This window comes from Leuciscus leuciscus (genome assembly GCF_965113295.1).
Source record: "Leuciscus leuciscus genome assembly, chromosome: 14".
NCBI lineage: Eukaryota > Metazoa > Chordata > Actinopteri > Cypriniformes > Leuciscidae > Leuciscus > Leuciscus leuciscus.
The window spans coordinates 4,818,883-4,835,807 of record NC_138738.1 but is presented as its reverse complement, the minus strand read 5'-3'; the positions used below and the strand labels follow the sequence as shown (position 1 = coordinate 4,835,807).

General features: G+C 35.6%; 1 protein-coding gene across 1 annotated transcript in view; it reads right to left on the bottom strand.

The window, feature by feature from the left end:
* Positions 1–2,573: 2,573 nt before the first annotated feature.
* Positions 2,574–16,925, bottom strand: part of rbpjl (recombination signal binding protein for immunoglobulin kappa J region-like) — an 18,170-nt gene continuing 3,818 nt past the window's right edge. The window contains exons 3-12 of the mRNA XM_082136431.1: positions 16,282–16,416; positions 15,396–15,466; positions 15,206–15,321; positions 14,046–14,220; positions 13,153–13,290; positions 11,029–11,141; positions 8,690–8,830; positions 8,443–8,598; positions 8,018–8,121; positions 2,574–3,254 (exon numbers count right to left, since the gene is read on the bottom strand). Of these exons, the coding sequence (XP_081992557.1) occupies positions 2,981–3,254; positions 8,018–8,121; positions 8,443–8,598; positions 8,690–8,830; positions 11,029–11,141; positions 13,153–13,290; positions 14,046–14,220; positions 15,206–15,321; positions 15,396–15,466; positions 16,282–16,416 (1,423 nt within the window). The 3' untranslated portion in view covers positions 2,574–2,980. The remainder of the gene's footprint in view (positions 3,255–8,017; positions 8,122–8,442; positions 8,599–8,689; positions 8,831–11,028; positions 11,142–13,152; positions 13,291–14,045; positions 14,221–15,205; positions 15,322–15,395; positions 15,467–16,281; positions 16,417–16,925) is intronic.

Sequence of the window (16,925 nt, the reverse complement as noted above, 5' to 3'; positions counted from 1 at the left end):
TCTTTCATTAATAGAATATTATTATTATCATTAATACTCACCAAACTCGACTTTCGTTCATCTTCGGAACACAAATGAAGATTTTATTTTTATTTATCTGAGCGATTTCTGTCCCTCCATTGACAGATACGCAACTACTACATTGACACTTATGAACAAAAAGTTCATAAAGAGATCATAAAACTAATCCATATGAATTGAGCAGTTTAGTCCAGATTTTCTGAAGAGACATGATTGCTTTATATGATGAACAGATTAAATTTAGGCTTTTATTCTTTTTTTTTTTTGGGTGAGCTAACCCTTTAAAAGCCATAAGAGGCTGTGCATTACAGTGATTTTACAGCAGTACAATGGTAATATCACGGTAACGCACAGACTTGAGTGGCTTTTTTAACTTACATAATTTTGTGGTTTTGTAACACTTTACAATAAGGTTTCATTAGTTAACATGAACTAACAATGAACAATACTTCAACAGCATTTATTAATCTTAGTCAATGTTAGTTAATTCCAACATTTACTAATACATTTTTAAGATCATTGCTCCAGTCTTCAGTGTCCCATGATCCTTCAGAAATCATTGTAATAAGATGAAACATTTCTGATTATTATCAATGTACAAAACCATATTTTTTTCAGGATACTCTGATGAATAGAGAATTGAAAAGAACACCATTGATTTGAAATATAAATGTTTTGTAACATTATAAATGTCTTTATGGTCATTTTTTTATCATTTAAAAAAATATATTATATGTAGTACCTCACTTGAAATCAGACTGACTTTCAAGTCTGAACTATTCGTTGCACATGTTTTGCTTTTGTGCAATGTTCAGGAAGAAGAAATATTAAAGAAAATTCTATGTTGTCAAACATGGCAAATCCTTCAAAGCATTTACAATAATCCATTTCTTACCATAGCAAAGGGTTTGATCTATTCCAAATCTGTCCACTCCACTGTACTCTACCTTGACGCACTAATTGGCTCACATTTGGCCCCTGAACACACAAGTCCTTCGGAACAATGAGTACAAACATATTTTTCATGCTTCTCCCATCTTCTCTGCCCAGGCACCGGCTTCTCAGACCTTAAAGGGCCCTTCTCAGAGCTGTAAATGAGCTGTCAATCACAGGCTAGATCACTTCACTGATTGGAGCAGAAGGCCGATCGGGGTGGAATGATGGGAGAGTGGTGATATATTAGACAAATGCTTGGCCAAAATAAAGGGACAGAGGTTTCTTTATGCTCCGAGCATAAGGAGACTGTTGATGCGCCACGTACACATGCCCGAAGTTTAAGTTTAAGCCACTCAGAGAGTTTCATTTCAAGCAGGAAGCAAAAGCTGAAAGAAATTTCCTTTTTATGGTATTGAATACTATCCGTCCTGTTACATAAGAGGTGTGAAGAACGGATACAGATAGAAGAATAGGTCCCTTCATATCTCGTCTCAGAGTGGAATGGATTGATGTGAAAATAAATTCCAGGGGCCCGTTGGCAATGGTGGACACATGATAAAGATTAGTTGATGTGCCGATGTGCCGGTCCCTCTCACGCATATTTTCTTTAGTAATTAGGAGGAAACGAGCCAAAGACCTCTAAGACCCCTAAAAAATATGCGCAGACACAGTTTCACACTTTTCAACACAATTTATAGAGTATGTTCTAAGCTTTCATCCTTTGAAGATGATCTTGGATGTGGTAGTGATGCTGTATAATAGCCGCTTTGTGTAAAGTTATGTGCTGCGTTGTGTAAAAGATATCAGCAGCAGAGTGAGTCGAGATAGACGACATAATAACGTCAAATACATTACTGGATCACTGTTTTTTAGATACTGTATGAGCAATTCTGTTGTAGTACTGGTGTTTGTTATAGTTTAAAGTGTCGGGGTCCAAAACCCTGTACGCAGTCACAAATTAACAAGTATAATCAAATGTAAAATGGATAAATATTTAGACCCATTTAAAAAAAAACTAATTTTTTAAATACACTGCCCGGGAGAAAAAAAAAAAGTTGATGTTTGGATTTAAATAAGCAGTCTATGACTGGATCATTATTGCAGTCGTTATTGTTTCTACCATGTTATATTTTTGGCAATAGTTCTTCTAACCCTAACTGATGGAGTGTGTAGCTCTTCATTTCTTGAACAACCATGTAGGAAGACACATCATAGCCATATTCCAGGATGACAATGTCAAGATTCATCAGGCTCAAACTGTGAAAGAATGTTTAAGAGGGAGCATGAAGAAGTCCAGACCTTACAATGTTCTGGAGGAGACTTTACAGAGTGCTGGACTCTTGCACTGATGCACTTCTTGATGAAAACAACATAATTTCTGTTAAATTCTGTTATACATCTCATACTTGACGAATTGTACATTCATATACACTACCGGTCCAAGGTCTCGGGTTAGTACTAAAATATATATATATATATATATATATATATATATATATATATATATATATATATATATATATACTTTTATTTAGCAAGGATTCATTAAATTACTCAAAAGTGACTGTAAAGGTTTGTTGATGAATAAAAAGTTCAAAAGAACGGCATTTATTTGAAACCGAAATCTTCTGTAACATTATAAATGTCTTTACTGTCAAGGCATAGAAAACATAAAGGTTTGCTAAAGTGAACTACAGCTACAACACACTCTGACATAAGCATCCATTGACCGATGGAGAAATTCACAGATGTCATGAAGCTAATGAACTATATTCCAACTTTATTTCAGACTGACTCGGCTCTCTCCACAGCCTCAATACATGGATCTTGTGCATTCATAATAGTCAAACGCTCCATCAGAGCTGTCTCTAGTGTGTAAGCTCATGTGATTCCATGCTGGGAGAGTTTTTCTCGTTAGCGTAAGTGTTAACAAGAGAGTAGAGTCTGAACCAGGGCTGGACATAATCTGACATAAATATTCGCCTGGATTAATCCTTGGTTCAAGGTGTGTGTGTGTGTGTTCTCAGCTCTGCATAAATAGGTGAAAGTTCATCCGAGTGAACTCCTGGTGTATGGTGTCTATGAGGGAGTCCGAGTCTGCGGTTCTCTCCGCTGTAGCGTTTGCTTGAGAGGGGGCGCTGTGTTCTGGTGTGTACGTAAACGAGTATGAACTCCTGTAGATCAGCCCGTCAAATCGGATCAGAGATAAGGGCACTGTGATTGGTTGTCTCATCCATCTCCACTCGCCACTCAATATAGACACATCAGGAACGACACTCAGCAAAGACCTAGAGGACCTGAGATGGACAAAGTGTCATATTTACATGTTTACTTTGATTAAATACACTTATCTTCCATTGTGCATTTTTGTTAAAAAAAAAAAAAAAAATATATATATATATATATATATATATTTTTTAGTTTTAGTTTGTTTTTATTTATTTCAAGTTAATAATTTTAGTGCTTCAACTTCAACTGTGCATTTTGTAAAAATATATAGTTAGTTAGATTTTATTATTATTATTATTTTTTTAGTTTGTATTTATTTATTTCAAGTTAATAATTTTAGTGCTTCAAACTTAACTTATTTCTGTCAAGGCAACGTCTAATTTTTAATAATATTTATATTTTATTTTATTTAAGCTTTATTTCAATTAAAATGTTTTTAGTAGTTTTAGTTAACAATAATAATTATATATATTGAGTGCAATCACTGTCAAACTTTGAAGTATTAAAAGTATTATTTCATTGTTTTCCTCCTGTAACTTAAGATGAAGTTACACCTCACTGATTTGCAGTCATTTCAGTTGCAGATCACCCGCTGACCTTCCTGACACTTGACTACAGCTCTAAGAACCTCCCTACAAGGACCTGAGAGAGACCATCATTCCCCTCCAGCCTGCTGAGACAGGAATGTCACACCACGGCATCCCTGGAGCCCTGGCAAGGTGGATACAACAAACTAAAGCCCCTTTCACACAGAGATTCTGGAAAATGTACGGATAATGTGTCCCGAGATTTGTCCCGGGATCGTTTGATTTTGGTTCATTCACACTGTCAGTGATTTTCCGGAATCTGTGAGTGCGTTCACACACATCCCGTAAAGATCCCGTAAAGACAGGTGACGTCAGGATGTGATAACTCCTGTCTGATCCCGGCAATGTTACTAGGTCCCCATCCAGGCATCGATCCCAGCATCAATCCCGGGACGTGTTTGTGTTCACACAGAAGGCACTCTAGCAATTCAGGGTTCGTACACATTTTTACCATTAAATTTCCATGACTTTTCCAAGACTTTTCCATGACTTAAAGGTAAATATTCATGACATAGTTTTCCATAAAACATCTGTGTATACATGTTAATTAACTCCTTGTGGGCGGGTAACGTTAGTAGCGGATGAAAAATCTAAATGTGCTTGAAGAGCTCTTTTCCAAAATGCGATAAACGCCATAAAAAAAAAAAAAAAAAAAAACGAGATTGTTAACAGATCATTAGAAGTCCTCAAAATTAGTCAAACTAATCTTATATTCTCTCTCTCTCTCAATTTTAATTGTTTATTAATAAACAAGTATTTTCTGTTTCGACTGCAAAGACGAAGTTGACTGACTCGCGATCTTCTTAGTAGTGAACACGCCGGAGAGAAATGCACATTTCATACGGATTAGGCTACATCGTTTTATTTTGTTTTGAATTGTTCTGTTTAAAAGTAGATATTTCTGTAGATAATAGATATAGGCCTATTTCAGTTTTGTTTAGGTCTGTGAGGCGAGTAGGCTACCTTTTACGCTGAGTTTCGGTTCATGGATGATCCAGTTCACTCCGGCGCCTCTGTGTCGTGATTATCTATTTTCTGCTATTTACTTTTTATTTAGGCTATTAAGCAATTGGTTAATGAAACATTTTAAAATCAAGATACAATTAATACAAAACGTCATTAATACAAAAAGGCGCGAATTTGACGCGCTATTCGCGTCCGGTGTGAACGCACAGTAAAACGAAAAAAGTATTGCAATTTGTTTCCCCAATTTTATTAATTAAACAAATTCAAGTACACAGATATTTTGAAAAACAAATTTCCATGACTTTTCCAAAACTTTATGAGTTTATTCATTTTCCAAAACTTTTCCAGGCCTGGAAATTGCCATTTTAAAAATCCATGACTTTTCCAGGTTTTTCATGACCGTACGAACCCTGGCAATTTTACGCCAATTCCCGGGATCAACGCGCTGTGTGAAAGGGGCTCAAAATTATTGCACAGGGAAAAGTTTAGTATGAGTAGGAAGTTGTGCTGTGCTGTATTATTTACTACATAGTGACTAATTTCAATTTATAAAATAGATAATGATTCCAAAATAGTTAATGATTGGATGAGCAATGTTCAAAGCCACTTAAAAATATCTGCATGCCTGTATCTGCACATCAGTTTATTTCAGTACTAATGTGGCATGTTTTTTTTAAAAAGACATGGGGCCCTATTTTAACTATCAGAAACGCAAGTATCAAACGCAAAACGCAAGTAACTCTCGGGCGCTGTTGCTATTATACCGGCGGGATAAATGACTCTTGCGTCCGACGCAAATCTAAAATGGGTTGGTCTGAAGTAGCTTCATTATTCATAGGTGTGGTTTGGGCGTAACGTGAAATAAACCAATCAGAGCGACATCTCACATTCCCTTTAAGAGCAGGCGCGCTTGTTCCATGGCAGATTGCTATTATAACGGCGGATTTGCCAGGCGCACGCCAGGAGCGGTTCACAGCCGAGGAGACCGACGTTCTCGTCAGGGCCGTAAAAGACAGAGAAGTGACATTGTAAGGGGATAGGAGAAACCCACCCAAATTAGCTTCGGTTAAACAGGCGTATAATAATTTTGGTAAATGTGTAAGCTAGATTTATGCCTATTTTTCACATCGTCATGGACACCACAATGATTTCCCTCATGTGGAATATTTTTACTTGTAATTATGTATGGGTTGCAAAAATGGCAACTGCTGCGTCTGTGTGTAGATGAGAGGAGCAAAGTGTATGTCACAAAGTCAATTGTGCTGGGTGCGAGATAGAGCCCATGGAGTGCAAAACCATTGATTCATAATGCACTGAGTCAGAAATCTCCACTTCAGTTGCACTTACTTATGCCACGCTTTGCAGGTCTATATTTTGAGGGGTTTGTGCATATAACATTTTTAACAGTACTAAATAACAGTATTATTTTTTGATAATAAAAAACATTTAACTCTAATATGTCAACAAAAAGAAACGATAATTTTGAACATAGCTTCATCCAATGTTCAGATTTCTGCTCTGGAAATGCATGCAGTTTAGTGCAGATTTAATTAGACAATGCCTCATTTACATATTTAAACATAACATTTAAGAAAACTTGCAATGCAAATCAATTATCTTGTTCAAATGTGGTGCCTTGCCTTGAAGGTTTCAGCCATTGACCTGCAATATTTAGTGAATACTGAGATAATTACTATAAATTGTTTATTGAAAACTGTTGTCTTTATCACTTTGCTGTTGCATTGATTTATACAGCAATAAGCCACTATGGGCAGTGTTTTAAACTGTATACCATGTTTTAAGCACTTATAACCCCATATATTGTGATAAACTCACTGTAATTATGACCTCAAGTGGTTTATACTGTTTTGGTACAATAACTAGTCTCAAATTAGCACAATAAACATCAACCACATTCTGTAACATTCTGTTGTTTCAGTGTGTATGAATTCCTTCCAATCCTTCCTTGTGACATTTGTGCTTTATGATAAATGATGAGATCTGTGCTTTGTAGAGGAACACTTCAGACCCTAATCTTGTGTTACACAGGACCTTCTGTGGTTTACAACAGGAAGTCATAACCTGAAAAGAGTAGCACATTCACAAAACATGTCGTATTCTGACTCAAATAGCCTGAATAAGTTTTCCTGTTTTTATCTACAGTTTTGAGGAGTAATGGTAAGATTTCATTAGTTAACTACATTAGTTAACATAAACTAATAATGAATTGCACTTCTAGAGCATTTACTAATCTTTGTTAATGTTAATTTCAACATTTACTAAAACATTATTAAAATTAAAAGTTGTATTTTTTTAAGTAAGGGATAATGTATACCCAGCCGGTTATCTCAGAATAAACCCTGACAGGTCGATCAGCGGAGGGGTCTTGCATCACCCTGAAGGGGTTTATTCTGAGATAACAACCAGCTGGATGTACATATTCCCGCTTATTACATGGCTACTTGCCACATAAATAAATAATTAGACACAATTAGCTCTTTAAACGCAAAGCTTCTGCGGAGAGAGCAGTTGCAGCGCGGCAAGTTCAATCTAGACGGACATTTAAGGGATCCGGTACAGTCATACCACTTATTACATGGCATTTCACCACATAAGTAATTATGGAAATAAGAGATATTGATTTCAGATTAAACCGTTTTAAAATCGTACCTGTTTGTATCTTATAATCCAACAGTGTACAAAACAATAGTCGCAAAATGGCAGCAGCTGGGTTTGTATGAGACAAGAGAGAGCGAGTCTGCGATACTGGATGACACACAAAATATTGATTTGACTGAGTTTTAATATTTTTTTAGCTCACCAAACACAAAATTTCCATGAAGAAAAAGCGCTCCTAGCAAGCGTATAGCGCTGCTGACTTCAGTAACACGGATGAGCGGTTGTGATTGGGGAATAACATATAGATGGCGCGATTGACCAATCAGAATCAAGTATTCGACAGAGCTGTATAATAACATTAGTGAATGCACTGTGAAGTAACATACACAACTGTATTTTTTATTTACTAACATTAACCAAGATTAACAAACTCATGGTTAGTTCATGTTAGTTAACAAATTAAACCTTATTGTAAAGTGTTACCGGAATAACAAATAAAAGTAGTAGCAATCTTACCAGCTAAATTGTGTGACAGTAGCTTAGCTGTTTACATAGTGTAGACTTATAAATAAAGATCTTATGGTTTCAAAGCTAGCTCGCTATTGCTAGCCTCTCTGCCTACCCTACCTTTAATCCAGCTATTTATGATAAATTCTAACCTGAACATGGTCTCTGCCTCCATGTCACCGAACCAGACCTTTAAGTGTGGACTGAAGTTTTCTCCGTGAAGCTCCAACATGGCCACATGTCCCCCTCCATTTAGCTAAATCACAAAAACCATGAACACTTGTTAGTGTTGTTTAGCTAAGTAACCATATTTTCTTGAACGTACAGCTCATATTTACAGTTTGATATTAAATTACACTCTTAGAGAGAACTCGTAAACATTTGATCACTAGAAATAAAAGTATTATGCAATCATTCTCCTGCTATAGAACCTGTTTGGCATTAATAGTTCAACAACCCTATATAGAACCCCAGTGAACACTGAATTGTGTAGCCTTCGATTTCTCTTGAATTCATCTTTAAAATTAAATTTGAAGAGGTGTAATGAAGAAACATCATTGAGTGCTTGATTTCTGACCTCTAGTCCATTGATCACAGGCACAGGGCTGATGGTGGTCGGGTGACAGGCTAGACTCTCACTGAAGGTGTATTCAACCACCTCTGTTCCAATGATGGTCCAACAGGATCCATCATTCAATAACACCTTATTACTTTCCTTAGGACACGGAGAGGCCTACAAGTTTGGAATCACATGAGGGTGAGTAAATGCATTTTCATTGTGGGGTGAACTATTCTTTTAATTAAATGCCATTGCCTGTGTTCACCTGGAACTGTATGATTTTCTCATTGGACAGGCAGAGGTAAATGTGGTTGCTGTCTCTGAACTGGAAAGCACATTTATGAAGCTGAGACACGGGCTCATCCACGTCTAGACATACATGCTGCTTGTTCACCTTACGTATTACCTGCAAAGACAGAAAAGCACATCGGGTAGCTATTCACACAGCTGACCTTTTTCACAACATAACTTTAACAGAGCAACAGTGAGCCTCAACCTTTTCTCATTCTTGCTTCTGAAAGTTTTAGATTTTTTAATTCAGTTTAAAAAGAAATTGAAATCGTATACTTATGGCTTGTACAGAAGCATTCAATCATAAGAGACAATGGTAGTTCTCTTAAGAAACGTTTATATGGATTTTCAGCATCATTACTCCAGTCTTCCGTGTCACATGATCCTTCAGAAATCATTCTAATATGCTGATTTGCTACTCAATTATCAATTATTATCGGTGCTCAATTATAAATAATGGTTCTTATTTTTATCAATGTTGAAAAACATTTTTGCTGCTTAATATTTTTGTGAAAACCATGATACATTTTCGTCTGAAGAACAGCATTGATTTGAAATCAGATTTTATTCATTTAATGTGTCCTTGTTAAATAATAGTATTATAATTTTTTTAACAGTAGTATATATATATATTACAACTTTGAATGATATTTATCATGATTTCCACAACAACAACATTTTTTTTATTTTTTTTATCACTGATCATGAGAAATATTTCTTAAACACTAAATCAGCATATTAGAATGATTTCTGAAGGATCATGTGACACTGAAGACTGGAGTAATGATGCTGAAAATTCAGCTTTGCATCACAAGAATAAATAAAGAATTTCATTATATTAAAACAGAAAACAGTTATTTTAAATAACTGCCTTTTGGCTTATTTCAATCTTTATTTCCATTCCACAAAAGGTTCTTTATAGTGGAAAAAGGTTCTTTAGATTATTAAAATTGTTCTTCACATTATTTTAAAAACTGTTCACTGAAAGGTTCTTTGGGGAACTGAAAATGGTTCTCCTATGACACCATTGTGATTGGAACCTTTATTTTTAAGAGTATAAAGTCCTCTTCATTTTTCGTTCTCAGAAATCTGATATGAGCAGACCTAAAAAAAAAAAAAAAAAGATTCATCGCCCTTCTATCATGCACCATGCACCTGGTCTCATTCGACTGGCCCCCGCAACATCTGTGTGCTGCACAATATGCCTGACTGTTCACACTCCTCCAGAACTGCAGCTCGGGGATCAAAAATCCTGCTGCATGAGGGCTTCAAATACACCCTTGCAAACCAAAACAAACCAGTCAGCGATTTCAAACAACTAAAACAACATTGTGAAGGGCTATTCTGTTTGCTAGTCTGCTAAATGTGGTATTTAAACGTTGTCCTTGGCATTTTGATCAAGTGCTTTATCAGCAAATTGTGGCGCAGGTTGGTAGCAGACCAGCTTCCAAAAAACACCACAGGGATGGAAATTTGTACAGAACAGACTTCAGAGACATGGGTGAAAAAAAATATATACATTAAAAATACACAGAACATGCAGATTCAACTCAACAAGTTTAAAAAAGCAACAAAAAAAGCAAAAAAAAAAGCATAGTTTTATTTACACTTTGTTAGCATGCAGTAGAGCACCAAGTACATTCTAGTAAGATTTTGTGAACACATTAAAAATAACTAAACACCAGGAAACTTATTAAAATATCCCATTAAAAAAGTTTTCAGTTTAAGGTGTGCAATTTCTGTAGTACCTAACAGAATTGTAAAATCAACTAGATTTTAATATTTTCTGACCTGTACAACACTTGTAGCCATAATGCTAGGGTGTTGCGATGAGGTTGCAAGGGTGTTCTAAGTGGCAGCAAGGCTTTTGCACTTAATATTCAGTAATATTATTGATTCGACTGAAATTACACAATTGTATTAGAACAAAACTTGAACTGAACTGAGCTAGATGAGGACACCAGTGTTTTATGCAGCTGAATCAACTCTTATTGAACTAAATTGAATCAACACTGAACGGACTCAGAAGTGAATAACAACAATATTGCCTTCTGTAAAGCTGTTTATAGCTTAATAGAACTTATTTCATTATTGGTGACTTTAACAGTTATTGAACTGACCTGAATCAATGCTGAACTGACTTGAGCTGAATAATGATACTATTGTCTTTTTTAGAGCTGCTTTACAACAGAATTGAATTTGCATTATTGATCATTATTTTCTTGTTCATCACAGTTTTTTTTTTATAAAGTGCTACATATATAAAGGTGACTTGACATGTAATGGAAAGAAAAACATTTTATACTTGCATACCATTGGTGGCAGCGCCACTCCTGAGTCAGTGCATACCAGCTGAACCACACAGCCGTAACAGATGTAGCTGTCACACATGGTGTATTCACTATGAAGCGTTTGCATCTCCTCCACTACGAACAGAGTTGAAACAGAGTAAGTATTAGTGTACAGCGCTGTAGGGGGCGAGAGAGAAAATTAGACTTTACTCAGACCAGGATTTGGCCTTGGGCACTGCTACATTTATACCAGCTGCTGAACACATGTTGCTGACATTTACAATTGAAGCTTTTAGAATTTCTATACTTTGAGTGAAGTGTTGTATTCTGGAAAAACTGATTTTACTCTCAAATGTGGCGAGGCACTATAAGCGTTTGTGAGAGTTTATTTACTTCTTCACGCTGGACGTCCAGCATGGAGTTTTGGCCAGTTGTTTCTAGACTTGTTTGGGTTTCTTGTGTTTATTTAGCTACTGTGGTGAACGGTGAATTAGTCCTAACAACATACAGTGGGTCTGTGTATACGCATGGGTGAACCTTGGCTAAAGGAAATACTTCCGCAAAAGGGGTTTCAAATGTCATTAGAAGGTGCAGAATAAGTTGTTATAATAATACTGTTAGGTGTGCTGTATATGCACCATTTTTTTTTAGAAGTCTCTGCATCATTTTCATGCAATAATTACTAAATGAGTCCCAATGTTGTTAACCTTGTGAAACATATGACTGTTATAGACCCATATACATTTTTTTTTTGGTTTGTAACTTTTTTTTTACATTATTACATTGTTTGGAGTTTAAGAAACAAATGGTGAAAAAATTCTAATAATACAATTTTATGATATGTCCTATGAAGAGGACATCAGCAAATAAGAGTTTATAACCAAAACAATATATATATATATATATATATATATATATATATATATATATATATATATATATATATATATTTAAATTTTTATATTCCGTATACCATGGAAATGTTTTGTTTCCAGACAATGTTTTTCTATAACTTGTCCTCTGTAAAACAGATATGAGAAAATAATTTTGTATGCATCCAAATGCACAAAGACTTTTACAAAGATTCTCAACTATGGTTTGAAAGATATTAGAGAATGATTCCATTTTTTTTCTACTTTTTCTATTTTTACTTTACATAATATGTGTGTAAACATGGTGAAAATTTGGTTTTCCCATTATATACAGGGGCTTCTTTGGGCAACATGTAAAGAAAAAAAGAAGTAGCTATAAAAATTAGAGTAATAACTTGATAATATCTCATATTTCAAATATATGTCGAAATGAAAAATCTCTTCCCTATTCACTTATTATGTCACCCTAAAATGCCTGATACGCATGCTGGGAGTCCTGGTGTTGTTTACAGTGGACATGCATGAAACTGATGCATGTCTAATAACAGAAAGTCATATTCTAATTTCAAACCCTACTAAAGTTGTCTTGAGATGTTAATTTATGACAAAAAATATGAAAATTTGTCAGAAAATTACATGATTATAATTACAAATATCATCATATTCCCATGCTGAATTTAGTCATTCAGTCAATGTCAATCATATCTCTGAAAAGACCTAAATGAGCTCTTTACAAGACATCCAGACTTAAAACTGTGGCTCATATGGTCTCAAAGAAATTTGCTAAAATATAATGTCCTCTACAGAGGAAAAGACTCCATTGCTGACTCTCAAGAGGATATAAAAGACCATTAACCTATGGTTCATAAACATGTAGTGTGAAATCTTGACATGATTCATTACTAACCAGTGTGAAATATGAACCCTGTGTTAGCAATTTCATGTGTGAAAAGCTCATAATTTATATTATCATGTGAGGTCTGCTCCTTCATTGGCCATTTTTAAATCTACTCTTAAAACTCATTTTCATTCTTTAGCTTTTGGAAACCTGTAATTATTGCTGTTGTTGTGTTTATTTTAATTATTTATTTATTTATTTATTTTTGCTTTTTAAAAGTGTAGACCTGCTTTGTACTATGTACAGCACTTTGGATCAATCTATATTGTGTTTAAATGTGTTTTACAAATAAATGTTGTTGTTGTTGTATATGTATGAAGGACTGAGATAAAGGATTAAAAGTAGAATAAAAGAGAAAAAGCATTGCATCTCAAACCTAAAGTGACAGTGAATGCCGTCCACTGTCTTGCGCTAGCGACAAAAGCCCCGTCTTCCACCGCCAGGTAACGTGTACTGACCGTCTGTGACCGCAAGCGGTTAAACAACGACACCTTTGAGCCTGAGGAAATACACACTGCAGAAACAAACACACAATTTTACAAAAAACTAAAACTATGGGCAAACAAAAGAAACACCATAATATTTAAACTCTCTGACATATATGCATACACATTCAGACTGACAAGAAGAAAGCAAACACAAATGACTGATATACTTTGACTAATGCCAGTCTGTTCTTTTTCTAGAACTTTGTCTCATTGTCTGTCTCTCCCACAAGACGGTGAGGAATTCAACGTCACTTGACTGATGCTCAGATGTCAAGCGCCTCTTTCTTCCCCGTAAATCCTCTCTGTGGATCCAATAGTCAATGTCAACAGCAGTTGCCCTCTTAGTGTGTGCTTTAGGATCAAAAGGTTAGAGGTCAAATGTCTGACTTCTGTGGCAATGGCTGCTGGGTGACACTATTTAGCGGCTTGACCTCAATTCTCATACATGAAGACACGACAACACAAACTTACAAGGGTTCGGTTTCTACTCCGGATGACCCTTTTATATAACGGCCCTTAGTCAGGGTAGACGTCATATTTGATTTGATCCAAATGAGGGATAGATCAACAGTCCATTCAATAGGTTAACAAAACTAAAATAATAATAATAATAATAATTTGGGGGAAAAAACATGGGAAACTGTGGGCTGTGAAAATTAGTCATGACCTATAACCTTAAAACTGTAAAACTGAATTTCAGTGGACTGAATGTCTATCGCTTGCATCAAATTAAATATAGACTTTCAGAAGTGCACACAAATACACACATGCACAGACTCACGGTCAGCATTCTTCATGGACTGTCTCTTCTGTGATGGTTTGGAGATGACTTTAATGAGCCTGCTGTTAAACATGCCGATTTCTTGCCCTCCGCTGTGAAACAGGTGTAGAAGCAGGCGAAAGTGCTTTCGTTTGTCAGTATCTGAGATATACAAGGTTTTAGCGCAGGCAAACATCTGAAGGAAAGAATGAAATAGACACAAATGAGTCAGTTGTTAACATTTACAAAAGTTCAAAAGCTTGGGCTTGAAAGTAAAATAAGTATCTTATGCTCATCAAGGCTGCATTTATTTAATAAAAATGTTAGTAAAACTGTAATATTGTGAAATATTATAATTATACTTTTTTTTTTATGTAATTTATTCCTGTAATGCAAAGCTGAATTTTTAGCATCATTATTCCAGTCTTCAGTGTCACATGATTCTTCTGAAATCATTCTAATATGCAAATGTGTTGCTCAAGAAACATTTCTTCTTCTTATCTATGCCGAAACTGCTTAACATTTTTGTGGAAAATGTCATTCATTTCACCCCAGAATTCTTTGCTGAATAGAAAAATCAAGAAAACAGCATTTATTATAAACAGAAATCTTTTGTAACATTACACATCTTTACGTCTATACTGATCAAATTAATGCATCCATGCTGAATATAAGTATTAATTTCTTACTGACCCCAAACGTTTGAACAGTAGTGTAACTGTCAGATGTATATACTGTACAGTCTTAGAAGAAATACTGTAAAATGTCAATTAATATTTAGATGTCTGACTTTTGGTAGCAGAATTTGATTTCTCGGCAAATCTGAACATAGTTTGAGACATTTTTCAGATCTCTTCTTAAGAGGAGGCATGTTGGGTTTTTCCACAGAATACAAATCTGAGAACTCAAAAAACCCATTTAATCTCATTGCTGTTTTTGGAGAGATATTAAAGAGATCTTGTTTATGATTATTATATCCTGTGGGCAGGAATAAAGCAACTAAAAGATCAAGCCCATTTTCTTTGTTCATCCAACTGCCCTCACATAAACCTAGTTGTAATCCAGGTAGAATAAACATATGATCCCAGCTCCAAATCTGTCTGTACACACCGGAGTCGTGTTCTCTCATAAGCCTGACAGACTCTCTCCTCTTTGATCGCTGTGTTTTGGCAATGTCTCACCCTCTTGTCTGTCTGCTCCTCAAAGCTCAGCTTGAAACTGTCTGTCCGTGGATCAGTGGAGCTGTCCAGACCCATGTACCCGAACAGCTGACAACTGGACTCACCTAGACCTGATGCTGAGTGAATATAAATGGAAAAATTAGAGTGAATTACAATGGTAGGAATGAAGATACTCTCACAAGCCACTGACCTTTAAGCTGCTCCTGTCTGAGTTTCCATCCGTGTCCAGTGAGGTACACACAAGGAGGGGGACAGAAAAACCTGTGGAAACACACACATCATAATTTTTGGAATGAGACATGAAGAAAGAGGTGTGCAATAGTCTTACTTTCTGTAAATTATGTTCCTGTGAGTGATAAAACAACCTGGTGGAAGTATGGCTAAAACAACCATTTGGAACATGGTAGATGGTTTCTAGCTAGGCATAATCTGGTCCAAGCTGGTTAGTCAGTCTTTATCAAGCTAGACAGGACTGATAGACCTGTTGAACCAGGAACAAACCAGCTTCCATGTTCCAAAAGAAAAAGTTTAAGCTGGTATGATTTTTCCAGCAAAGATTTGGTTTAGACATTTTCCCAAAAGCTAAACCAGCTGATTTTAAGTACATAGTGTGTGTGTGTGTGTGTGTGTGCGTGACCTTGTGTGCACGTGACCTTGTGTGCGTGTGTGTCCTGGTAAATCTTACATAATGTGGACAAAATGTCATAACACTTTCTGCATTTTTACATTTTCAAAAAACATCACTTAGTATGTTTTATAAGCTGTTTTCCTCATAGGGACCAAAAATGACCCCACAAAGAACAGGATTTCAGATATTGCCATCTTTGTAGGGTCATTTTTGGTCCCTATGAGGGAAACAGCTAATAAAACATACTAAGTGATGTTTTTTGAAAATGTAAAAATGCAGAAAGTTTTATGTGATGGGTAGGTTTAGTGTAAGGGGAGAGAATATACAGTTTTTACAGTATAAAAATCGTTATGTCTATGGAAAGTGTGTGTGTGTGTGTGTGTGTGTGTGAATGCATGTATAGTTAACTTTTTGAACATGTAAATGCACGGATGTAAATCATTTTTACCTTTTCTCATTCCCATAAGATTTCTGAGCAACTTTGGCATGCAGGATGATCACTGATTGGTCAGGTCTGAATTGAAGGTATTGCCTCACTGAATCTCTGGTTACTTTTTGCAACAAGGAGAAATTTTGTTCCTCCCTAGTGATGCACAAAAATATTTATTTTAAACTGGCATCCTCTCCAAAGTAAACTATCTGTGCTTTTCTCAAAGATCCTATCATGGAATAGTTCTTTATATTGGGACACCATTTAAATTGGGGCATTAACAGCCTTTTTGGCTGCCCTTGTTGCTGTGGTTAATGTCAGAAAGCTCAGCAGAACTAACCACAAATGCCAAGCAGCCTGTATGATTCAGTAATAGATATTATAGAGTTATAATGATAGATATACTGAAGCAAATAGTGGGCTGGATGTGTAGACAGTGATGCAGACAATTAGAGGACAGAACATGACACTTTCCCATCATTTTTGAAAAAGAATATTGTTTTATAGAGCTAGAAGATTTGATACACAGATTTGGGGAAATATTTATACAAATAAATCCTTTTATCACAGTTTCCCTTTTAAATAATTTTAGGCACAGAAGAATAATCTTATAATGCTTGTTTTATTAAACCGTTAATAAAGCATATTTTACGTTCCACAGA